Source organism: Nycticebus coucang, chromosome 11, assembly GCF_027406575.1.
Source record: "Nycticebus coucang isolate mNycCou1 chromosome 11, mNycCou1.pri, whole genome shotgun sequence".
Lineage (NCBI taxonomy): Eukaryota > Metazoa > Chordata > Mammalia > Primates > Lorisidae > Nycticebus > Nycticebus coucang.
In genome coordinates, this window is record NC_069790.1 from 68,696,465 (window position 1) to 68,723,319 (window position 26,855).

General features: G+C 34.2%; 1 protein-coding gene across 1 annotated transcript in view; it reads left to right on the forward strand.

The window, feature by feature from the left end:
• Nucleotides 1-26,855, forward strand: part of PCLO (piccolo presynaptic cytomatrix protein) — a 376,239-nt gene that overhangs the window by 296,117 nt on the left and 53,267 nt on the right. Inside the window, exons 14-20 of the mRNA XM_053609602.1 lie at nt 1,486-1,536; nt 4,633-4,757; nt 7,257-7,283; nt 15,300-15,393; nt 16,563-16,634; nt 18,214-18,394; nt 20,105-20,299. Coding sequence (XP_053465577.1) covers nt 1,486-1,536; nt 4,633-4,757; nt 7,257-7,283; nt 15,300-15,393; nt 16,563-16,634; nt 18,214-18,394; nt 20,105-20,299 — 745 coding nt within the window. The remainder of the gene's footprint in view (nt 1-1,485; nt 1,537-4,632; nt 4,758-7,256; nt 7,284-15,299; nt 15,394-16,562; nt 16,635-18,213; nt 18,395-20,104; nt 20,300-26,855) is intronic.

Sequence of the window (26,855 nt, forward strand, 5' to 3'; positions counted from 1 at the left end):
TTGAAATTTACACATTGCTAGTTCAAGTTGTATGCTAACTTGAAAGTATATAGAATGACTAATAATTGGGTAATTTGGAGTACAAATGACCCTCAAAATAGTTCTAGGGCCTCGAAAAGCATCTCATTTTATTTGGAAAAACTATTGGGTTCAAACTGCAGTGAAGTTTACTTATTATGTTTTGTTTGGGAAAAGTTCCCAAACTCTTGGTGATTACTACAATAAACCTCTCTATTATCCATGTATTTTCAACTATGCATTGAGGACTTGTCCTGAGATTTTTGCTTTAATTTTTTAGTATTACTTTCTTCAATCTCAATCAAGTATGTAAAGGAGAAATATAACTTACTCATGCTACAATTTTAAGATTACAGTGATTTTAGGTTTAACATGGTCATAATATTATAAACACAGTAGTCATTCTTAATAACCAGGACTATTGCATCTGACATTATATAATTTGGTTCATGTGTAATAATTCATTTAGATGATAGGTAAGCATCCAACCCACTCTGCAGATGAAAACACTGAGATTCAAAGAATTATTTTACCTGTTTGATGTCACCTGTGGTGATTGCAGCCATAATTTTAATCTGGATAAGTTTGACTTATAACCTCAAAGAGAAGCTCCTCACTACCAATACATTATAATTCTTGTACTCATTTTTATTGGCTACATAGATTGGGGGTGATAGTTCAGAAAGTATAATCTCTGAACACCCCCCTTTGGTATGCACCTGTTAAAAGTAATTCCCCAATATATACTGCTATTGTTTGGTTTCGAGTGTGTGTGTGTGTGCGTGTGTGTGTGGTTATTTCTGGAATATGTATACGTACACCATGGAGTACTATTCAGCCATTAAAAACGATGAAGACTTGACATCTTTTGTATTTACCTGGATGGAGTTGAAACACATTCTTCTTAGTAAAGTATCACAAGAATGGAAAAACAAGTATCCTAATGTACTCAGTACTATTATGAAACCAGTATATAAACAACTATACACCCACACAAAACAAAAACACAAATAATGGCTAGCAAGGGGGAAAGACAGAGGGGGAAGATGATTGACAGGTTCTCACATAATATGCACAGTAGGAGGTGTTCAGGGCCCAACTACAACTTGAACTTTACCTTAGAAATTAAAACTATGTAAATCTAGACATTTGTACCCTCATATTAATCTGAAATTTTAAAATAGAAAAAGATAAACAGGAATGATAAATAAGAAAAGTAATATGACAAAAGAAAATTCCTTCAAAGTGGGATTATAAAAATGAAGAACAGATTTATGTAACTATGAAATTAAACATGTATTAAAAAGTACAAGTAGACACCATTGTTCTGCAGCAGCCAAATGTATGGAATGTATTTTCCAGGCAGTGTGCTCTGACCAAATAAAAATTAATTTTAGAACGTGATGAAATAATAAATTCTATGAAGAGTTTATCTACTAATTTAATATATGTTCTTTAATATTGCAGCCTACTGATGCAACAAAGGTTGTCTCTCATCCAATTACGGGGGAAATTCAGGTATGAATGTTTTTAGACATCATATCACATTTTGGGGTAGATTTTGCCACTAGTCTATTGAAATTGTAAACATACTGTTAGGATCATTCCTAATGTGAACACATACAGAATTGTAAAGGGAAGAGCAATTTTATAGAGTATTAATAATAATGTATTAGTACAATGTACGAATTATGAAATCTGATCAGAGCTATGGATTCCTATACTTTGAAATCTGCCTGACACCTTAGCATTATCAACAGATTTTGTGCCTCACCACTTTATACTTTAGTGCATCTAGGACATGGGAATTTGAAGTTTTCTCTTTAAGAATTTCATGAGTCTAATGGTTTTTGTTCTTCCTGTGATGAACAAATTGCTAAATAAGTGCTGAATAATTTTTATAGAAAAGTGTTTTTCATATCGTGAGTCATGGCCATTTTGTAAGTTATAAAATCAATTTAAGAGATTTTTAACCAGGAAAATAGAATAAAGGAGTTTAGCTTGTTATCTTTTTTCTGTATGTATATGTTCTATATTCATATGTAGTTCTGTATGTATGCGTTTCTGTATTTGTGTGTTACATAGTAATATAAAATACATTTCATCATGCAGATCACAAAAAAAAACAAAAAAAGAAAAACTTCAGGTGATACCAGATAAGAAATGTCACCTGGAGATAATTGACACAATATAAAATGATAATTATTTGAAGATAATAATTTGCAGATAAAGGAAAGAGACCACTGTAGCTACATCTCCAACACATTTCCAGAAGAAATTTTTACAAATGACTTTGCGAAGGGTAAAGATATAAACTAATTTGAGGATAAGCTTAGACAAAGAGGTGGGGTGTTCCTGGAAGAAGAAATAGTACAAGGAAAGATACCAGTAATGAAATGAAGAGTTCAGCTTTGAGGGACAGGTTGAGACTAAAGAAAAAGAACTTTGAACACAAGCCTAGGGATGTTAGCCAGTATGTAATATAGCATGACCCCTAAATATTTTGGTTGAGAGAGACTATTTGAAAAGAATGTGCAGTAATAATTCACATGGCAGTGGCTTATAAGAAATATTACAAAGGCAAATAAATCAATTAAGTGACTATCTAGCCAAACAGTGATAACAAGCAAAAGTGGTGTGTCAATGTGGAAACAGAAAAAGAGCAGAATAAGAGACCTTACTTAGGAGAAATGAAAAGTCCTGAGCCTGGTTACTAAATACTACTCCAGATTTTGATTTCTGTGCTGTCTCCACTTCTGGAAAGCCTGTGTTTCATCAGACCTCATCTTTCTTCATTTCACAAGCAGCAAAGAAAATGCTGGGATTTCTAATTCTTAATATCATTCTCTGACCATTTTTTTTAACTTCTGTTCTTGGAAGTTAAAAAAAAAATAACCATTTGTTGTGTTTCTTTTTTGTTTTTTTATGTTTTTTAAATTTTGTTTTGCTCTCACTTAAGAGCAAAGATTTAATTCTGTAGTTGAAATTTACCCCAGCAATATTTCTTTTTAACTATTGGGATATTTTCTTTTATTTATTTATTTTTTATTTTTATTTTTTTTTATTAAATCATAGCTGTGTACATTAGTATGATCATGGGGCACCATACACTTGGTTCATAGACCGTTTGACACATTTTCATCACACTAGTTAACATAGCCTTCCTGGCATTTTCTTAGTTATTTTGCTAAGACCTTTACATTCCACATTTACTAAAATAATAATAACTGAAACTACAGCCTTAAGGGATATTTTCTTAAGGCTCTGGTTTCAGTTATTATTATTTTTATTATTGTTGTGGTTATAATTATTTTCTTTTAGCAAAACCTCATTTCAAATGAAACCTTATGTAGACAACTACGCCATGAATCTGCCAACGCTGGAGCTGCTGCAGTTGAAAACTGTGGGGACCATCCCACTTGCTCCCAGAACTGACCCTGACAACCTCCAGGAGTCCTCCATGGCCATACAGAGTCAATTTTGCAAAGCACTCTCTTAGGGTAGCCTGAAAGCTTTTATTTCAATAAGAAATAATTTTGATGGTTCATCAATTCAAATTGGACTCCAAGGCTGGCAGAGAAAGGACAGCATGGGGAAGTATTTCTCCTTAACTAAAGATTTGGAAGCTGTTATAAATTTCAGTGATATTAATTACAGATTGTTTCATATTCTGTATTTCATTACCTCCTTATTGCACTGAGTTACTTCATTATGGTACATAGTTCTAAACTTCTCCTTTCTTACGTGATATTTTATGTTTCCACATTTATGGTCAGAGAAACTCTCTAGGCTTTTCTGAACTGAGGTAATTAAAGGTTCAGATCCAAGTTATGCTAAAATGAGGATTCATTTTAATTTTGAAGTTTTACAGGAAAGTGTGACTCACTAAATTATTCTATTTTTAGTATAAACATAGCAAATCTGTTCTGCATGGATGCAAGTTATGTACTACTCAATCACAAATGCTGGAGTAGCCCATGAACAACTAAGGAGCAATGCCTCTTTTTTGTTTTTCAGCTTCTAAAATTAAAAGAATATATATTTTCTTAACTTCTTACTCTATTAAGAAAGCAAAAACAGAAAGAAAAACTACATGTATAGATTTAACATCAGATAATACAATGTAGGAAGAGATAAAATCTATATTTTCTAGTACTGACAGCTTTATCTTTAAATAACCATCCCACCTGCCGATAATTATTTGGCAAAATACAAATGACAATTTATGGCAAATTTACCCAATTAGTTTTTAAAGTTCTGGTTAATTGTAATCATGAATGTTAACATTTACTATTTTCCTAAGATAAGAAATTTAGTTTAAAATTGTAACTAGTATTCACTGTATGATTTTCCTACTAAATAAATTTTAGACCATGCCTGGAAGCCTTTGCCTTTCAAGTCATGCCTTTTCACTGTGGAAAGAATGAACAGCATGTTTACTGGGAATTAAAACATGCCTGGGAGCTCCCAATTAAATTAGACATTAATTGGTCTGTTCTATTTCAAATAAAATGAAAAAGGCTGCTTCTTATAAGAATTAAAAAAACTGATAAATATCGACTGATAATGTCTAACATAATTTTAAATTATGGAATATTTTGCTGTCCCCTAAAGCTGCAAATCAACTATGATCTTGGAAATCTTATAATACATATTCTTCAAGCAAGAAATCTTGTCCCTCGAGACAACAATGGTTATTCTGACCCTTTTGTTAAAGTGTATCTTCTTCCTGGGCGAGGGTAAGTAAAAGGCCATATCTTCTACGTATCCTATGGTTAAAATGTAGCATAGTAGTACAGTGTCTTCCACTTTCTTACTTCAAATTCTCACTTTAATTGGGTTTATTATCTTTCCCTTAGTTTTCTCCACACATCCTATTTATTCCCAATTAGTAGATAAGGTGGAATTAAAAATTTGTAATTAAGCCTTAAAGGGTTGTAGAAGAGCAGTGATAATAATAAAATTAGCTTCCAGGACAATAAATCAGCATTTCGATTCTGGACACTACTTCTGTGAGGGATGACCAATTAGATTGTGAAATAATGTAAGGACTTTTTTGTAGCAGATTTAAGGAATTAGTTTACTGTTCCCAAATTTACGTGAGAAACCAGTGTTCAAGGACTTATAAGTTACAATTTATTTTCATAGGATGTGTGTATTATCCAATATATTAGATGTTATTAAATGCCTCCAGTGTATCTTTATTTATATGAGTATTTCCAAATCAGTGTTTTAAAAATAACTTTTGAAAAGTTAAATTTGAAGTGTTGACTTTGATAAATGATAAATACTCTTTGAATCTCTCTTGTGATATAAAAATTGTTAATATAAGGCAAGTGCTTTTTGGAAGTATTTAATTTTCACAAAAGAAGTGCAAATTGCTGAGTTCTGGTATATAAATCAGTACTCAAGAATGGTTTCAAACCAGTGATTTGGGCTGTACAAATTATTATACTCTAGCTGAACAATTTATATTAGCCAAATTAGCATAATGAAATATGAATAATCAATATGCGGAGGTATAATAAAAAGAACTCTGATATGGTAATTTGAAAAATCTGGGGGTTTTTGTTCATTTTTCTTTTCATTTGGTGAGTGACATTTGAATCTTACTTTTTACTTGGAAATTTTCAATTTGGTCCAGAAGTAAAGAGAATATAATAATGATCCAGTGTATATATCTGTCACTTCAGCAGTCATCACTTACTGGCCAATCATGTTTCATTTTTAATCCTTATTTTCTCCCTTCATTCAAATTATTCTGAAGTAACTCCCAGCTATAATAATATTTATGCAAATATTTTAGTATATGTTTCAGAAAGATAACTAATTTTTAAAAAATAATTTTACTACCATACAGAACCATGTAATTTTTCAATTGTCAACTAATTCCTTAATTTCCTCAGGTGCCTCATAATATTTTCCTAGTTCTTTTGATGACCTAATTTATATTTATAGAACATGGCACCCATTGATAGCAAATTACACATTCTTTTTCAAGTAGACATGGAGCATTCACCAAAATAGACTGTTTTCAGGGCCAAAGACAACCCTCAGCAAATTTAAAAGCATCGAAATCATACAAAGTGTGTTCTTTGACTGTAGTTGGTTTGTCTGAACAGGATCCAAATTAGACACTGCAATTGAATCTGCTGCTTGGTAATTATCTCACCACAGGCAGATCACCAATTTCTTTGAGGTTCAGTTTCCTTGTCCATATGGAGAGCCAAGTAGGCAGAAGCATAATTTTTATTTTTTCAGAACTGAATTAGATACTAGTCAGAAAATAATTTGTAAATTGCCAGATGCTGTATCAAATTCAGGATACAGCCTTTAATTCCATGCTTCCCAATAATATTATTTAGAAACTTAGAATTGTTGCTACAATCATGCTAGTTTTAATTTACCACACATTCTGAAAAACCTTCAATGATTTAACAAAGTGATATTATTAGCCACATAACCCAGGAGAGTTTTTATTTTATGTTTCATTAATTTATATCTACATATAGTATTTGTAGCCAAATTTAGCAATCTCTTTTAAAGTAAGAATAACAAAAATAACAACAAAAACAGCAAATAAATAACTTCATTCTGCCTTTGAGTTGGGTCATTTGACCTCTAGTGTTATTTTATAACAGTTTTATGAGACAGGGGAAATCATCGTGAAAGATCTGCCTCTAATGAGCCGTTGCTAATGAGTGAAGAAAAATAAACAGTCATTTTTTTTTTCTTATCTTCTCCAGTGATATCCTGGAGTATCATCTTTTTGACAATATGGGAATATGGACCTTTTATTTATGATAGGACATGTTTCGATGAGAACGTTGCAAACTCAGATAACCAGAAAGAACAGTCAGGGACCTTGAATCTGTCAGTCCATTGGGGCTGCCCCACCTACAGCCATCATCATGCAGCGTGACAAACAAACACGGCTGGGTGAGGGCTGCCTCACAGGCAGTTAATAAGCTGGTCAGACTCTATTCCTAGCTCTTTCATTAAGTTACTCCTAATTACTACAGTGTCCAAGACCTTGGGACTTATCACATCTGTGAGGTATTATTTTACTGTAGTTCTAAGATTTTTGTTTGTTTGTTTTATGTCACTTATAGGTGGTGGTATAGTTCCTCTAACTACTTTTCTCATATTTTCTTTCCTTTTTCTGCTCCTAACTTTTTTCTCCTGTCTTTCCTACTTTCCTGTTGTATCCCTCACTCTCGCTCTTGGAATCAATGCAGTCAAGTCATGGTTGTCCAGAATGCAAGGTAGAGTTGGTTCTCTTTCAGTGTCAAGCTATATTGTTATGTCTAGAATTATACTTTTTCTTTCTTTTGCATTTCTATGTACATTCTTGCTCTTCAACTTGGGCGATAAATTTTATTTTTCTATGTTTTGTTATCTGTTGAATCAGGCCTATCGTAGTTGCTCTGACCACATTTATAAATAGCTTTAGCTGATATGTCCAAGGGAATCCAGAAAAGTAGAGACTGGTAAAAGCACAGAAAAGGTGAAAGAAGAGAAGCGCCTGAAATTAGCCATAATTAAAGGTTTTACTTAAAATCTACTCACTAAAACTTATTTAGCTTCTTACATACTCATGATGGCTTAAGTTCTCTGGGGTCTTGTATTAATATTACAAAAAAACTTCTACAGTCATTTTTCAAAAGAAATTAACCAATCTGAATGTCCAGTGCTAGGTGTTGATCTCATCTTAAACACAGTAGGTGCTGATCTTTCCCCTTCACTTGAACCTGATATTGAAACATTTTCATGCTTTTGTAACTTCCGCACCACGATATGATTGCTATGCAACTTAAGATGCAAGTCTGCTTGGTACAGTGTATTGGCGGCAATAGAAGGGCATCCTCCTTTGCTTTGAATAGTAGGAGAGTGTTGTCTGATATAGCTCATAACAAGTTGCAAAGAAGGCTACCTGTTAGTTGGAGATTTTTTACATCTCTTTATTGCATTATCGATTTAATGAGTCATTTAGTTGGAAAGGCAAATCATGTACCATCTGTAGCAACAGGGTGATAGGGATTTTAATCTCACCCGGATTTTTAATGGTATATCATTTGTTTATGTCTTGGACATTAAACTTTGATATTTTTATTAATCCTGACAAGCTGTTGCCCAAAAGACGCTGTTTCTGATTGGTAAAGGCATAAATATTTAAGTATTTTGAACAATGGAATTAGTCACCACAGCCTTTCTGGTGCCCAAAAACCTTTTGTTTCCTTATAACCACACAATTATGACAAACAATAAAATTTGATGCTATAAGGGATTCCCTGTAATGGGCTGGTTCTCTCATTACAGGTACAATCCAGATCTCTCAGGCTTATATGAAAAATTAGTTTTGTTTCAAAGAGATTATGTCATATTTATTTATTTATTTTATTTTTTTGAGATAATCTCACTATGTCGCCCTTGGTAGACATAGCAACACAGCTCACAACAACCTCAAACTCTTGGGCTTAAGCAATTCTCTTGCCTCAGCCTCCCAAGTAGCTGGGACTATAGGTGCCCACAACAATACCCCACTAATTTTTTTTGTTGTTGTAGTTATCATTGTTGTTTAGCGGGGCCCGGGCCGGGTTTGATCCCGCCAGCCTCGGTGTATACGGCTGGTGCCGTAACCACTGAGCTATGGGTGCTGAGCCATAGTGTCATTTTTAGAAGAGACATTATCAGTCACATTAATCAGATTCTCCCTGTATTTTATCTAGAGAAAATAGGAGAAAATTATCAAAATGACAATAATTACATTAAACTTAAAAAAGGAGCATACTTGGTAATTGTAATTAATGGTAAATAGAGTCTGGGTTATCATAGCTTACTATTTAAAATATCTAGAAGTGACTTTCATCCTATCTTTGAGAGTTGTCAATGTGAGAGGGAATTATATTGACAAGTTAGATTATGGAAGCCAGTGAGTGATGTCCTTAAGAATTTAAGTTTAAATTTTAACCCTGACACTGAGAAGCTGTGAGATTTCTCTAACACCATTTCCTCTTCTGTTAAGTAGTAATAATAGCCTCTTTTCTAGGATTTTTGTGAAATTCAGGAAGTAACACATCAAACGTAACAAGCATAATGTCTGGCATAAAATAAGCTTTCAAGAAGTTGCTATATTTATTATTGCTAGGAGTATGCATCATAAAGATCATGTAACCAATGACCAGTTGTCTGCAAATAAGAGCTATAGAGTGCTTGGGTGACTGAATTACACTGAATTATTTAACACTGTATAGAAAACTATACTTTCCTTTATTCTTAATTTTTTTTAAGTCAGGTTAATAAAAAGTTATGCTAATCCAGTTTTGTTTCCTTTCATTTTCTCTTCCCACCCTTTGATCAATCTATTTGTAAGTTCTGCAAGGCCAGATGTCAGATGGCTTTCAGATGAGAGAACGATCATGAGTTCACGGACTCAATACTTGCCCCTCGTTAAAAACGAAATGGAAATGAACATATGTGAAAGTTCTCATCCTGGTTTCCTCTCTTTACACTGTTAGGCAAAATGCAAATTTTTTGTCACTAATGAGATTCTTGAGCTGATCGTGGACATCACAAGTCCCGCAGAATTTCTGGCTAGACTTTCTCCAAAAGTTTGGTTGGCATATTGCACCAATTCCCCTGGGACCTATGTAAGGCAGAGACAGGTGCTGTCTGTATTTACAATATGGTGTCCAAATGCATTTTATTTCAATAGATTTTGAAAACGAAGTATAAGCATGTTTTCAGAACAGAACAGAACAAGTGTTTATTTAGCACCGAGTATGTGCCAGACACGGTGCTGGGTGCAGGGATTAGAACCAATAACACAGCCACTGTCTCTGCCATCAGGGAGCAAAGGGGAAAATCAGCGAATTATAAACACACCATTGTACAGAAAGACAGAGGTTACAAATGGCATATAATGTGCTGTGCACTTCTCTCTAATCACCTACTGTGCACAGTGGGAAGATATTCATCACACCCCCCAGGTGAAGGACTCAACCACAACTTCAACTTTACCTTAAAAACAAAAACAACAACAATGTAACCTAAACATTTGTACCCTCATATTAATCTGAAATAAAAAAAAAAAAACTCACTGCAAGAGAACAGTTTTTAAAATAAACCTCAATTTGTAAGCCAATTAAATAAAATAATAAATTAAGGAAAACAACCTCAGAGTTGAAAAAAATGTACAATATTTATATAATTATGTAACATTTATATAAATAATTGTTTATTATGTAGTGATTTCATTATAGGAAGAGAAAAGCCATAATTTTTTTCAAAACAAATAGCTTCAATGTTTTTCTTGGTTTCTCTTTAGAAATTAAAAAGGGATACATGGAAAATTGGTTTTTTCCTGCTAGTTTACAGTAGAATAATTTACTTTGAGATACTTCCTTCCGAAAGCTTTAAAAGTATATTTACCTGTAACAAGATGGCAAATAAAAACAAATGAAAGAGAGCCAGGTACAGTGGTTCACACCTGTAAAACTACCACTCTGGGAGGCCAAGGCCAGAAGACCCCCCTGAGCTCAGGAGTTTGAGACCAGCCTGAGCAAGAGCGAGACCTCATCTCTACTAAAAATAGAAAAATTATCCCAGTGTTGTTGTGGGTACCTGTAGTCCCAGCTACTCAGAAGGCTGAAGCAGGAGGATCACTTAAACCCAGAAGTTTGAGGTTGCTGTGAGCTAGATTGCCCAGCCTGGGCAACACAGTGAGATGGGAGGAAGGAAGGGAGAAAGGAAGGAAGGAGAAATTAGTGAAGATTTCAAGGGGGTAAAGTTTTAGATTTAATTTTTTGATAAGCACTGTATCCCCCTTGATGTATTTTTTTTTAATTTTCCCTGACTATAATAATAAATTTCTGTTATAATTCGGTATGGCCTAGTTGTCCTACTATAAAATCATTAATGTAAACCACAAGGGAATATAGCATGTTTCCCAAACAAGGCAGGAAAATGAAGAACTCCACTTTTTTTCTCAGCCTGAATTTATGTTCACGTTCAAAAATCCCCATGCTAACTTGCCTACCGTTAATTTGTAAATCCATAGATTTTTTGATATGGTTATAAGGTTCAATTGCGTAAATTGGAGTTTTCAATTATGTAAAGCAGTACAACCCACTGAATTTATCCATATAGTGGTCAGAACATGGTGGTCATAAAATAAATGTTTTTGAAGGAATGCTTGATGTGGCCAGCTCTCCATGTCAGGGAACACAAATCCAAAGACACTGCAGAGGATTTCACCGGTATTTACAGCCGGGGCTGTGGGGGACCGGGGGGTGCTCAGGGACATGCTGTATTGGCTTTCACTAATCCTAAAGGCAACACGTGCCTTGAGTCTGAAAGCAGTTGTAGAATCAAACTCATGAATGTGATTGAGTCTATTAAAATAAACATGTTAATTTTTGCCCAATCAGTATAGGTTATTTCTGAATGAACCTGGTAAAGAATCAATATTTATACTCATTATCTTAAATTGTTCCATAGCACTCATTTAGGTCTTATTATTCAGGATTTCCCTAAACAAACAACTCTAAAGATGACGTAATTTTTTTATGGCCTGTATATATGTACATATATACACATTATACATAATTTATATGTATAAAATATATAGTTAAGGTAGAGAGCTTTAAATTATAAAGGATGCAAACATCTCAGTTAATCAAGCTGCAATTAAGAAAATAGTTGGATTGGTCATATTTTATGATAGGCCTAATCATTGAGCTTGTGTAATATATGTTTGAGAGCAAAAAAGTCACATTCCCTATGTTTGAATACTGGTCCTATCAGTTAAGTAACTATGCAAACTTGCCAACATGCCTTAATTCTTCTGAGCTTCAGTTTTGCACACTTATAACATGAAATAATAGAGTTGCTTTGAGAATTAAATGAGTTAACACATGAAAAGCACTTAGAAATGTGCTAGGAAAAGTAGGAATTTAATAAATGTTATTATTTTAATGTGCTTACTTTATAAAATTATAAAATTATATGTCATGGCATTTATATGACATATAAAATCATATGTCAATACAATAAGTAATGTAACAAATCTTAATAAAGACATACAGTTTCTGCTATAGAGTTGGCATTCAGTAATTTTTGTTAGGTGTATAAGTGGAAAAAAGTGATTAAATGTGAATATGAAAAAATGGAGTAAGACTTATTCACAAGTATTGATTAAGAAAAGATAGTGACTGAAAAATCCTTTTGAAGAGATTTCAATATGCAGACTATTTTAACACACACGGACATGCACAGAAAGTTAGTGAAAGCACCTGAGGTTGCATTTGACATTAATGCCCACCTTGTTAAATATTGTATACATTCGATTTTTTAGAATTTGAAAAAAATAATTTTAATACTGTTCACTGTATTATAAATCTTATCTTTAATATGTCTTTCCCTTGATTGCACCACCTTGATAATTAAGACTAAAACAAATAGAAATTTAAAAACCATACACCATGTTTGTTTACTAAGTACACTGACCTATGGGAATAGCCATGTAGCAACCAAAATTTGCTATTAATTTAAAATTGGTCACGTTATTTCTTCCTACATCATGATAACAATAAGGAATCAAGAACATAAAATTTAAATGAACACTGCTTACCAAATTTTTTTGAATTTTTATTAGATAATATTTCAATCATACTGATTATAGAAAATACCCTAACAAATATCTATGTGTTTGCTGTCCAGTTTTATCAAATCTTAACATTTTGCTATATTTGCTTTAGAGTTTTCATGACAAAAGATATTTTACAGCTAAAACCCTCTAAAATCACATCCCTGTCTATGTAAAAAATACACACCAAGTTAAATTTAATACTGATAATTTACAAGTTTTCTTGATATTAATATATGTATGTCATATAATCATGTATAAATAAATAATTTATAGTACTACTTCACATGATTTTATCTTTATACCATAGTGTCTTCTGTGAATTTTTTTTTTTTTTTTTGAGACAGAGTCTCAGTATGTTGCCCCTGGTAGAGTGCTGTGGCATCACAGCTTACAGCAACCACAAACTCTTGGGCTTAAGCGATTGTCTTTCCTCAGCCTACCAAGTAGTTGGGTCTACAAGTGCCCACCACAATGCCCGGCTATTTTTTTCTGGCAGTTGTCATTGTCATTTAGCTGGCCACCAGCCTGGGTATATGTGTTGGGTGCCATAACCACTGAGCTACGGGTGCTGCCCAACTTCTCCAAATTTTTGATCAACATTTTTTCAAGATTTATTTATCTCAATATGTGGAAGTTTGTTCATTTATTTTAACTGCTGCTTGCTATTTCATTGAATCAATATATCATAACGTATTAATTCTCTTACTGATTTACTATTAGCAATATTGCAATGGATATTTTTGAACAAATTTCTTATGCAGAGATGGGAAATTTTTCTACAAGAGAGTGGAAATGGTAGGAGTAGAATGTTTTGGGTGTTTGGATATATACACTTAAACTTCATTAAGTAGTGACAAACTTACCTAAAAAGTATGTGGGCCAACTTATACTTTCTGTTCACAGTCTGTGTAAGTTCCTCTACATAAGTTCTTCTATATAAGTTCACAGTCTGTACAAGTTCCTCTTTAAACCATTGCCTATACATTTCCACTAAAGTCATTTACAATATATCTGGAGTGACAAAATTTTCAAACCTTGTTCTTATTTGTATACATTCAACTAAGTCCGTTAGTGTCAGAAGGTGCAGTTTCATTTCTTAAATTGGATTCATTTCACAATGGCCGACATGTGAGGTGTTGTGAGACAAGCTCTTTGGTTCTGAAGCTACACATTAAATTTAACTGGGAGCTTTAAAAAATCCTAATATTCAAGCCTCATTCAGACTAATCCAATTAGACTTCCCTTGGGGTACAAGTGGAGATGGGAGGAATTTGGATGGAGTGCTAAGTGTCTCATCTCCTACCCCCAGAACTCAGATCCCCAAGGGATCCCATTATGCAATCAATATTGAGAATTACTACCCTCACATCTGGATGGTAAGGGAACTAAACCAGAGCATCAAGAAAAACATTTGTCTGTAGAGCCATCTCTAAGAGTAAGTGGTAAGCTGAAGTCTGATTCCTAGTAGTTTCATATATAGGTAAATTAATGACTGAAGAAAAATATTAGGTATTCCAAGATATGGCAATGCTTGAGATCAGAAATTGAACAAGAGCTTGTCTATCAATAGTTTGGAATAGAACTTTAGATTAAGAGTCAGAATCCAGTCCCTTTAGGAAAAGGCAACTTGTAAAGTCCATACATGTATGAGGACCCCAAGACAAATAGGCTGATTTTCAAGACTCCAGTGCTCACCAGGGATGAAGTGATATCTTGGACCTGAGACATAAGCCTAGGCAGAAAATTTGGGAAAAGTCAGTGATAACTAGAAAAAGGCATTGCCCGGTTGGGTACCATTTGCTAATAGCAGATAACAATAATCTAATTCCAACTCCTTGGTCGGTGCTAGCTATAGATGTTCTGCCAGACTTGATTAGGATAGGGTTTTGAAAATAAGGTTTTTAAATGTGTGGAATGAAAGCTTATAATTGTTGCTTAGAGGAAATGGAAAAAGTAGAGATGAACACAAATGCCCTAGTTATAATAAATGAGGAAAGGTTTTTATTTGGTTCATCAACTGTAACGTAAGCTATTGACATAAACCAAGAATTTAGATTTAATTATTTTATAACTGTATTAAATATCATACTTTACCAAGAGTATCAGAATGTACTTTAAAGATTAGGTAACAAATGTTTATGGGATTTCAATGATAGCAACAGTCATCTTTCATCCTTTTCTCAGTCAATACAATCATCACGATGTTTTATAGGAAGAAAATGAATTAAGAAACCATTTAGATTTCCTGATGTGATTAGATACAAAACTATAGGAAAGTTAAGTACCAAATTGGTATTTATGAGCAAGAAGACATTGATATTACCATATAGATCATGAATTATCTCCTATGTTCAGGGAAGAGTAAGAGTTCTAGAATTATAATGTAGCTAGAACACCTATAGGCATTTCTTTAAAAAAAAGATCATTAGAGCAAATAAAATTAAAGTCGTTCAACGTATTTTCAAATTTCCATTGTGCATTCAATTCACAATAAGGTTTAAGACATGAGGATGACGAGATGATAATATAGTGCCTTGAAATAATTAAAAAAGCTGTATGTCCTTCAGTTTGACTAGGAAGTCACCAATTAAGGTAAATCATCAAGGTAACTCTTTCTTTTCTTCCAATTCAGTGCTGAGTACAAGAGAAGGACTAAATATGCTCAGAAAAGTCTTAATCCTGAGTGGAATCAAACAGTAATTTATAAAAGTATTTCCATGGAACAGGTATGTAATGATTATTTTGAGGTGATAGATTTAGGCTAATACATGTATGACATTAAGAAAATGATTCACAGATTGGGAACCATGTAAAGTTTGCCACACAAACAAAGTATAAAATATATATAAGAGGTATAGCCAATGAGAAGATACAGGTGAAGTTTAAACACAGGGTGAAAGTGAAGGCACATTTTGACAAAGGAGCCAAAAAATAAACAAATCAAATAAGGAGACAGAGGAATACTTTTCATTGATTTATTTCAAAATTTAAAAATATCAATTAGATTGAGCCATATTTGAGGAGCACATATTTTCAACTGGCTGTATTTTGACTTTTACAAATAATACAATGGAAAAAAATAAGATTCAGTGACTAGAAATATATTACTTCACCAGATAACATTTTAGGAACTTATCTCTAAATTAAGGTCTCCTAAGAATATGGCACTGTGGGACTAAACTCTACAGAAGAAGGCAAAATGATGACTAATGTAAAAGTTTATCACCAAAAATAAGTGACTTTAAGAAAAATTGCATCTATCTTCTAAAATCTGCACTTCCTTTGTATGAGTAACAGAAAAAGCTGATAAGTTACGACGTTGAATTCAGAGTGAAGAAAATCCAAACAGAACAGGAAGAAGGCACTCATGTGAAAACAGTTATAAAGCAGTTGTCTTTCAAAATGAGATTTTCATTTTGTCCTCCAGTAGATTAATTTGATTATTCAGTTGAATAGGGATGTAAATTATACTGGGTTCTTAAAATAAGTTAAACTCGCCGAAAGAAATTTGACAATGCTACCATGAGTCTTTATAAATTATTGAAACAATAGATTTGCAATCTATGAAAATTTCTTACATTTAAAGAGTATTTGCAAATTGTGCTCTCTGTGTTTGAAATGAGGAAGGCTGAAAAATAGGATATCAGTTAATGGTTACCATTTTTCTCACAAAATAATAAGATTTCCCATCATTAAACTCTAGATTGAACTGCAAAATCCTTGAAATTTCAAAATAATTTTTAATATAAATTCACCTAGTTTTAGAAAAATTTCCAGTATTTTCACATAAATGGAAAGAGTTTAAGGAAGTGAAAATCAATGTGTCTATTATATGAGTGTAATGAAAATCTGTGATGCAGAGGTGGGGTTACTGAGATTTTTATTTGGCCTGTAGCTCAAGAAGAAAACACTGGAGGTAACAGTTTGGGATTACGATAGATTCTCTTCCAATGACTTCCTTGGAGAGGTAAGCCTCTGACCTCCTTTTCCTTATTTGCTGACATCGAAAATCATCTTATAAAGCATGATGCAAAGCGTCTTTTTTTAAGGTTATAAGATATCTATTTCTGAATAAAATCCTCTAGCAGATAGAACTTACTTTCTGATTTACTCTTTGAATAGGTGATTAGCAAATGAAGATAGAGTTTCTATTCTACTGTTTGATATATTTTATAATTAATTTATAAAATGAAATATTAATTGTCTGAATAGGAGTATGTATAATCATGCCAAAAGTCCAAATAAGATTTGAGGTAACAAATTTATTATATAATAGCTGGATTTTTTAAAAATGTATTTTTAGGTCCTGTAATTGCTATTTTTCACTGCATGTATGAAAAACTCGATTCGACTTTTGCAGTCTTATTTATGATTAAGTATCCAGAGAAAAATCTCTCAAAATATTTAAGAAGCAAAGAAACAATGAAAGGAAAAAATAATAAAAATTATTTTTATATAAATGTACAAGGAATCAAAATAAACTAATCATGAAACTAGCAGACTATTCAGAACTCTTGATGTTTTGTGTGTATTATGTTCCAAAAACATTTTGTTTACTGCTCTACATAGAACAGAAATTACGAATGAATTTTTTAAACACAAAAAAATTCAAAGCCCACACAATAGCCCACATCTATGATGTCCCTTTAATAGAGACTTTATAATAGTTGTGCAATCTAAGTGATAATGAGGGCTGGTGTGGTTTTTAAGACTCTGTACCTCTCTTTTCACCGAAACTAGAACTCATTGACCTTCATCCTCAGGTACCCTCCTACTCCAGCCTCTGGGACTGTTTTTAATATTAGGCAGGACTATTCTAAGATATAACACTATGTCTGACTTTGTTTCTCATTTTTAAAAAACTAACCTATTGAAGTCCTTCTAATGTTTGTCTTCTTATGCTTACATAAGCCAAGAGCATCGATCCACTGGGCTGGTTTCCATTTCTTTATACATTATCAAAGCTAACATGCTACATCTGTAAAACACACTGTTATTTTTATACCACTAAGAAAAAAAAATGCTGCCTGTTAATACATGACATAATGCTCTCTCATCATCTGTTGATAGTCATATCCCTATTTTAAACGTGAACTAAGGTGTTTTTTAAAATAGAAGAAATAAGTTAGTAATTGCACGTTATTCATTCTTTCACATTTTGTTTCTTTGTGATTAAAAGCAAATCGTTTTAAAAGTTGCTAACCAAATTTAACACTAGAATAACTTCTTATAACAGAAAAAAAGTTTTGTTTTATGAAAACATTGGCTTGTTACTCTTGTTTTTACCGTGCTACTCAAATAATTAATAGTCAAAATTTTTATATAGTTCAGATTAATTATTTATCAAGCACCTAATATAGGCAAGACATTGTTCCCAATATCATGGGTGAAGAAAAATGAGAACAACAGCATCATCCTCCTTAGAGATGATACTGTATCCTTTGCTTTATATATCCTGGAATAATTTTTAGATCATAGAAAAAACATTGAATAAATGATCACTTTGTCCATAAATTTCATTGATTCATTATATTCATTTATTTCAGGTATTGATTGATTTATCTAGCACATCTCACCTCGATAATACGCCAAGGTGGTATCCACTCAAAGAACAGACTGAAAGCATTGATCATAGCAAATCCCATTCCAGCCAGAGCAGCCAGCAGTCCCCAAAGCCATCTGTTATCAAAAGCAGAAGTCATGGTATCTTCCCTGACCCATCAAAGGGTAGGAAATATTTAAAGTACAAAGAATCTTTTGTGTATTTGTTCATTTAGTATGTTCTTGAATGTGAATAACTGTATGTGGAATGTTGAAAGATTAGGTTCTACTCGAAAATATTTCATATATTATCATACAAAGAGTAATGGATATGGAATGAGAATGAAGGGGCTTTAGTCTCCCGTCAGCACATACTCAGGTGTGAGTTTGTAATGTTCACTTTCTTGATTCTCCATTTCACCTGTGCACAGGAGGAAGCTGGTCGATACGGGCAATTTGGCTTTTTCCTCTCAAAATCTATGATAACGTGGTTTTTTCTTTTTTTTTTTCCTTTTTTTTTTTTTATTGTTGGGGATTCATTGAGGGTACAATAAGCCAGGTTACACTGATTGCAATTGTTAGGTAAAGTCCCTCTTGCAATCATGTCTTGCCCCCATAAAGTGTGACACACACGAAGGCCCCACCCCCTCCCTCCTATGATAACATGGGATATTTCATAAAGGAAACATAAAACTCCCTATCAATTCATTGATAGACATAATCATCATTACCATTTATATATATATATTCATTCTAATTATTTATATCTCTCGTTTTAAAAAATACAGTCTTTCCCCAAAAATATTATTTTATGCTCCTTTTAATTTGTCATATAATATATCCCAAGTCATCAAAACAAATGTTATGCTGAGATTTACTTGTCTTTTCTCAATGTTAGATTCAAGCTAATTTTTAACAATAGTTATTATTTTTAAATAACAGTGCCATGCTTTGGGGTTGGCCATACGCACAGCTTTCCCAATCAAATGAGCTTTTCCTTTGGGAGATTCATTACCAAATGTCCTATAACACAACATTAATCCTCATTGTCAGCTGAGTTATACTGCCTGGATGGAATAACCATCCAGCTTGTTGTCTACTAATCTTATCTACTAATAGATACACTGAATTATTTGTAAGTATTACATGTAATTTTTATATTAGACTTGAGTATTGTTTCCATGTCTCCTTTTCTAAGAAAGTTCACCACATTGAAAACTGGTTCTTTGAACATGAGAAGAAAATCAATCGTAAGTGCAAGTGTTCTAGCAGGTGGGAAACTGAGTCCGTACTTAGTAGGCCATTGAGTTGAATGGTAAACCTATTACCGGATGAGTGCTGTAGATTATTCATGAACTCTACTTAGCCATCTCAACTCTTCCATGCTGAACATTCTACAAGATCATTAGTGTAAAAACCTCCCTCTCTAGGAAACATGATTCTGTACATTCTCTACAGTTGTTTGAGATAATGATTTTACAGTCTCCACCTTTAATATGTCCTTGTGACTCACACTCCGGCATCCAATTAGTCACTGTTTTTTCCCAACTCCTCCTGTGGCAGGATAAGCTCTGTCTCCTCCCTGATCCCTAGCAGAATATGCAGAGTTGCTTGGTAAAAGAGAAATGAATAGTCCTGACTTAAGGCTAGTTAGAACATATTTCTCTTCTCAAAGTTCTCTCTTCTCATAACTATTACCCTTTTGCTTTTCCTCTCCCAAACTGTTTCCCAAATGTTTAATCACATTTCTGTGTGGTGAGGAGTTGCATAAATGAGCCATACAAGATAAAGTAGTAACATAAATTTTAGAGAGCTTCAAATTAATTGTATGTAGAACAAGCTCGACAAGAGGAAGGCTGGAACAACTTTAACTCGTGTTTTACCCCTTTGTACCAGACATGCAGGTTCCCACCATTGAGAAATCTCATAGTAGTCCCGGGAGCTCAAAATCATCTTCGGAAGGCCATCTCCGCTCGCATGGACCATCTCGCAGTCAAAGCAAAACCAGCGTCACTCAGACCCACCTGGAAGATGCAGGGGCTGCCATAGCTGCTGCAGAAGCTGCCGTGCAACAACTCCGCATTCAACCAAGTAAAAGACGCAAATAAATTCCTCAGCATGGCAGCTTAATGTTCATCTGTTGCCTTTCTTTCCTGCTGTCCTTCCCGGTTTGCTTTCTGTTTGGGGCATCCCCTGCTCACTCTGTTCACTGTCCCTTTGTCTGTGTTAAGAACACTATCAATACATGAATGTGCTCTTTCTTATTTAGATTTTCTTTTAATTTACATAGACTGAAATAAAACTGGCTGTTTCTCCTTTGTTTCCATCATCCATCCAACCTGGCTCATAGTATTTGGTAGCTGTGTCTGTGATGTTTGCAGGCAAAGCAATGTCGTATGTCCCTTTTGTGTGTGCTTAGTATCCTTTAGAACATAGACATTATGAGCATGAGTGGCTGCCAGTTTTCCGGGCATTACACCACAAAAGCACACACATAAGTATGTAGAGAAGATTAGCAATGAGATTCCTGCACCAGAAAACACTTGAAAATTTTAGGCAGAAGAATAATGAGGCCAAAAGTCAAGTTCTCCGGCCTAGTGGGAGAAGCCATATGGAGATGATACTTTAAAACATTAAAAAATGATACATGTGAAATGTTCTAGCTTTCCATGTGCAAAAATTTCTAGTGTTCTGAAAAATCAGTGAGGAAAATCGTATTTCTTATATTTTCAAAAAAAGCATAATATTTATATGTGTATAAGCATATGTGAGGAAGCGATGTGACCTCATTAAGGAGCACAATTGAGTCCATTCTGTTGGAATGCACTTTGTAAATGACAATAGAGATTTTATAGGTCATTATTTTTTCCTAACCATTGGAAATCCTTTGAAAGTCAAGATGTACTATGACTAGTAGCTGTAAACCAATTAAAGTATCAAAATTTACCCACCTTCACTGCTGTATTTTCAGTTCATTTGTAAGCATGTAATCAACTGACAATAGCTGCATAAAAACTTAAAAAGTACAGATGTTTCAAAAGTGTAAGTGAACTGTTACTTCTAAGGGGCATTAGTCAGGAAATGGAGAGAGATTGTCTCCTTAGTCATCAATTCCCAAGAAACAGCCAGTTTTAACCCCCTTTAATGCTATGCATGTGGTGTCATTTTGGCATTTGAAAACATAACGTACTTCAGTAGAGCAAAAGAACACTTCTGTTTGCATGAATAACATTCAAGCTGGTTCCATCTGAGGATACACACTCTGGGTTTCCATTTCACCCACACTGCCACAGCAGCACATAAAAGCGGTCAGTCTAATCATGCCAGGAAGCAGCACAGACACAGCATAGCAGGAGTCCTCCCCATTCAAAGAACTCAGTCTGATAATCTGCCTCCACCAGCCAATGGCAACCAAGACCAAAGCCAGCTAGCCCTCAGGAAGGTGATGTCTGATGGACCAGTCAAGCCAGAAGGAGGTGAGCAGAAAGGCCCTGTTCAAAGCACACACCAAGAACATTCCCAAATTTAAAGCTCTCATCTTTAATTTGTAGAGATTGTCTGATAAAAATATGTTTATCTACTTTTTAATGTGCTTTTGTGGGCATGGCATTGCAGGACTTCATCATCACCATGTAAGTCCCTAGATCGGTCCCGTAATAATATATCAACTACAGTGATTTGTATTTTTCTATGCACTGGGCATCTTCTGACTTTTGTTGGGAAATACATTAACAATATTCATATTTCAGAATGGAATGCATGTTACTAACCTATCTGTTCAAGCATGACTATACATATGTTGCTTTGTGATAAAAGTTTAAATTGCTCACAGTTCAAGTTAGCATACGAGCTGAATGTAGATCAGTATTTGTTGCCTATTATTTTAAGTGTAACTTTTTAAAAATTTAGTGGATTTTGGAAATTCTTAGAGGAAAGTAAAGGAAAAATTGTTAATGCACTCACTCACCTTTACATGGTGAAAGTTCTCTCTTGATCCTACAAGCAGATATTTTCCACTCGTGTTTCCATAGCTGTTAAGTGTATCAGATGTGTTGGGCATGTGAATCTCCAAGTGCCTGTGTAATAAATAAAGTATCTTTATTTCATTCATAAACTACCGGGTTCTGAGCCATTGTTATCTGATGCAGCTTAAAATAAGTGTGTCAGTTTTTGTTTTCTCATTTGATTTCTTGCGATAGAGTCTAGTTACTATTCCATCGTTAGTGAACACTGTTAATAATAGAACATTTGGGAGAGGAACAAGATTCCATGTTGGAAACATTATAGACGGAAGATTATTACCAAATAAAAGCTTACATAAAAATTTAAATAAATAATGAGGTTGGGCTACCCTAGGCAATGCTTCCACTATTTCTCTCCCATATCTGACCTACTTTGCTATCGTCTCAGGTTTCTGGGTAAAGGAAGATAAATTCCACAAACCCTGGTTTTGGAGATTAGCCAACCTTGGACTTCTGGCCATGCTCAGAAGGGAAAGCAAATTTACATCTATCCCCACCCAGATCCCAACATTTGTGTAATTTTCCCCACGAAAAAGTGCCACCGCCAGTGACAGGAACCAAACTTAGAGTGATTACAAATTGTCATCAAATTTAATTGAAAACACATACAAAATAAAGTTTCTAAGTAAAATTAGGACAGTATTGTTTGTCCCCATAGTACCTCCTAGCTCTAAAATACTTGAGTTTATAAATCTATATTTGATCCAAAATTAAAGTCAAATTATACTTTCCTATTGTATTTCTCATTCTTCTCATAAAATGGAAAACATTTAATATGCTCTTCTTCCAACTAATCAGGTATTTGGGGGCAATGTAAGACGTTATGTGGCAATCCACAGGGAAAAACACTGGAATATTTCTTGAAATAGCCAGATAATTATAAAAACAATTAGCTTAAACATTAGCATAAGTATGTATGTGTTTACTCAGACTAATTTCTAGACTATCACCAAAGTACGATTTCCACTTTATTGCCAGCCCTCTACTATTTTCGAAAGTACTTAAAATTCTGCCTATCATTTTTTTCCATCAAATAAGTTCTCTTGATTTCTTCATGTCATTCGTTTTCTCACTTGACATATTCTATTAACTATAAATGTCATATGATCAAACACTTCCTTATTTCACAAATTATTCTAATTATTGTGATATAAGTATTACTATATAATATCTTGTATGATTTTTTCCTAGATGTGCTTCTTAAATTTACATCAAAAGATTTTAATCCCTTTGAATAATACACTAATAGATATTCTCCTATATTTAAAGTGCTATGATTGAATTAAAAGTCACTCTTTATTGAAGTCACTGTCAAAAGAAAAACTAGATAACAGCATGCTTTCTTGTTTCATTTTGTTGTTACAGATAATAATAATCCCCATTTTCCAAAATATAAATAATCTCCCTGTTACTGTCAATGTACCAATGATATAACTGATTGGTGAATTTAGGGAAACACATAATAGCAAACATACGACAGGATTAAATTTATGTTTAGATGAAATATATTAGTAGTCTGTTTCAAATGTGGAAAGAAAAATTGGTCATAGAAACAAACATATAAATAACCAAAATGTTTTTGTTCACTAACTGTAGAAATGTTTTAGCAAATAATTTCAAGTATTTGGTTAAAAGTCTCCCATTTCAAACTTCAAATAGAATTCATATAATCCCATCTGCATTCTGGACATAATATTCTGCATTTGAATAGTTCTTCATGTGGTAAAAATTGTTTTGTCTTTCATTTTCTCATTTTATCACATCAAGTGGATGAGGTATTCATTCTAATATTCTTATCCCTGTGTTATGGGTAAGCAGTCGGAGCCAGAGGAGCAGGATGGCTGATATAAGAACACACAGCTAGGAGTTCTCAGAACGATTCCATACAACATTGTCTTGTGGCTCCTAGGCTAACGGTTTTTAAATACAGTACGTTGTCTCCTTTGAAATCAAACTCTCCTGATTTCAATAAAAATAAATTGTCATTACTTGTTATTTTTCTGTTGTGTTCTTACAAATAATTAAAGGTAGCTAGACATGATAGCAGAATACAATTTATACTCTCTCTACCTCCATGTTCCTTCTCTCTAAAGGCTGGTGATTTAAACCAGTGGAAGGAAACCTTCCATTGCACAATCCCGGAGAGGCAATAATCAGAGTTCTCAGAGGAGGCGATGTGTCCATCTGTAGGCATTTCTATCAAGGTAGCCAAAATGGTCACGAAAGAGATTTTCCATTTCTTTTTGTAAGCTTCTCAGCAGATTTCTGCTTGAACTAGCATAAAATATGGATCAAGTAAGATTACAGAGTGAGCCAAAAGGACCTTTCCTACCTCCCGAGTTTAGTTGCACACTAAGAAACCTGACGGGAAAGATTAGACAGATTGTCCACATCATCCCGATGCCTCCAAGGCACTCCGTATTTATAAAGCTCTCCAAGTGTTTTTTTGTTTGTTTGTTTGTTTGTTTTGTGGTTGTTATTGTTGTTTTGTTTTTCTCCCAACCCAGCTGGTCTGGTTGAACACATTTGCCTTTTCCAAAGGTGACACCAAGGCAGGAAGAGAGTTTAGAAAGTAGTTTTGATTTTTTGTTTCTTTGAAAACCATACTGAAATAAAAACACATCGAAGCATTCTTTTTTTTATTTTTATTATACCATGAAGCATTCTTAAAACCTGGAGGATTTATTTAGTTGGCATCTAGTTAATGCTAAATTTTAAATACAGTTTGAAAATTCCTGAGCTACTTTTTATTCATTCTAAGATTGTGAGTTTGAGTTTTAAATTTTAAAATAGGTAATATGGGTCGTGTAGAAATAGCTCTCCACCCTGGGCAATAAAATAGGAGCCATTGGGATAGGTTGGGCAGGTTAGTTGAGAAGATAAATTCTAGAATAAGTTGTTCAGGAACATGATTGTGAGTTCCTTGGTGTGACTGGATTGTAGGAGAAAAACCCGAAGCTCCTTCGGCAGACTGCCACTGGAAATTCCACTCACAATAAAGCTCATTTGCTGCACCTGTCAAAGAAGAGTTTCATTTCCATGTGCTGTCTTGGCAAACCCTTACCAAGCCATCGCTCTGTGGGAGCTGCTCTCCTGGGCAAATGGTAGTGGGTGGCCGGATTTGGGAGCGGGTGGGCAATGGGAGTGGAGGAAATTGTTGATTACAAAAGGTAGTAGCCAATAAACATCCCATTTTCTTCTGGCCTGAAGTAGATGATCACTTCTGCTCAGAAGGCATTTAGCTTTCTCTGTTTCTCAAAACGACAGGGCCCATAAGAGAGAGAGTGACATATATCAGAATGAGTTCATTTGGAATTGAAATACTCTTTAACATTGTATGTACAAGGTCAATAAAAAACAAATTTTACATTTCCCATGTGCTCTGCTTGTGCGAAAAATAAAATATTAAAATGAAACTTTGAGCAGTTTAAAAGAAAAAAACTGAAATTATCGTGATGTGAACACAGCAAACATTCAACAAAATCTGAGAGTCAATTAGGATGATTTCTGCTTTCAAAGTTCTAGGCGTATTTCTTTGGTGGGGAGGAGGTTTTATTGTTTGGGAAGATCAAAACACTCTCCAAATGTTTTGATTTTGAGAGCTTCCAAATTTTCTTAGAATGATTCTACATTTTCAAATACTTCTGTAGTCATTTAAATTTATCGCCAGAAATATCTCCCCTGCACTACAGAGTCATGGAGGGTAAATGCCTAACGATCCCCTATTTATGGAGCTTCAGTCCTGAAGGTGAATCTCCTTTCCAGCCATCTATGGTTACTTTTGTTCTTCTCAGTAGCATTCATCAATCTACACCAGACGTCCTCAAACCGCGGCCCGCAAGCCACATGAGGCGGTGTGATTATATTTGTTCCCGTTTTGTTTTTTACTTCAAAATAAGATATGTGCAGTGTGCATAGGAATTTGATCATTGTTGTTTTTTTTTTTAAACTATAGTCCGGCCCTCCAACGGTCTGAAGGACAGTGAATTGGCCCCCTGTTTAAAAAGTTTGAGGACGCCTGATCTACACCAAACTATCCACATACTTTGGTCTGCTCCACACTGGGAATTTATATTTCTTCTGACGTGAATAGCAAGACCAGGCGGCCCATGTGTATACCAAACTTCACTTCTACATTGCTATGCCTTAGTCACATGATCTAGCTATATAGTGAGGATGGGACCAATGACTATATGATCTAAGAAGAAAAGAAAGGCCTTAACACCATGGTCTCTTAAATACTATTTATTAATGACATGTCTTTAACAATAATATCCGTGAAAACTAGTTTTTAAAATGCAAATTATTTTACTTTGGGCCTGAGCAATTAACTTTTAAAAAGTTAGTTTATCAGACTGTCACCAGGGAGCAGGACCTGTGGAGATGAGGCAGGCAAGTAAATGCCGAAGGGGGAAGGCTGATGGAGACACGGCGGGGGATGTGGGACAGCCAGGGTACACCAGGAGCATGGCTGGGGAACTTTCTCACCTATGTAGGAAGATCACAGAACCGGGGAAACACTACCTGAGGAGAGGTGGGGGGGGGGTTTAAAGACACTACTTGGCTACTCAACCTAGTTTCCAATGATCTAACTATCCAAGAATTACTTGATTATCCTTCTACTT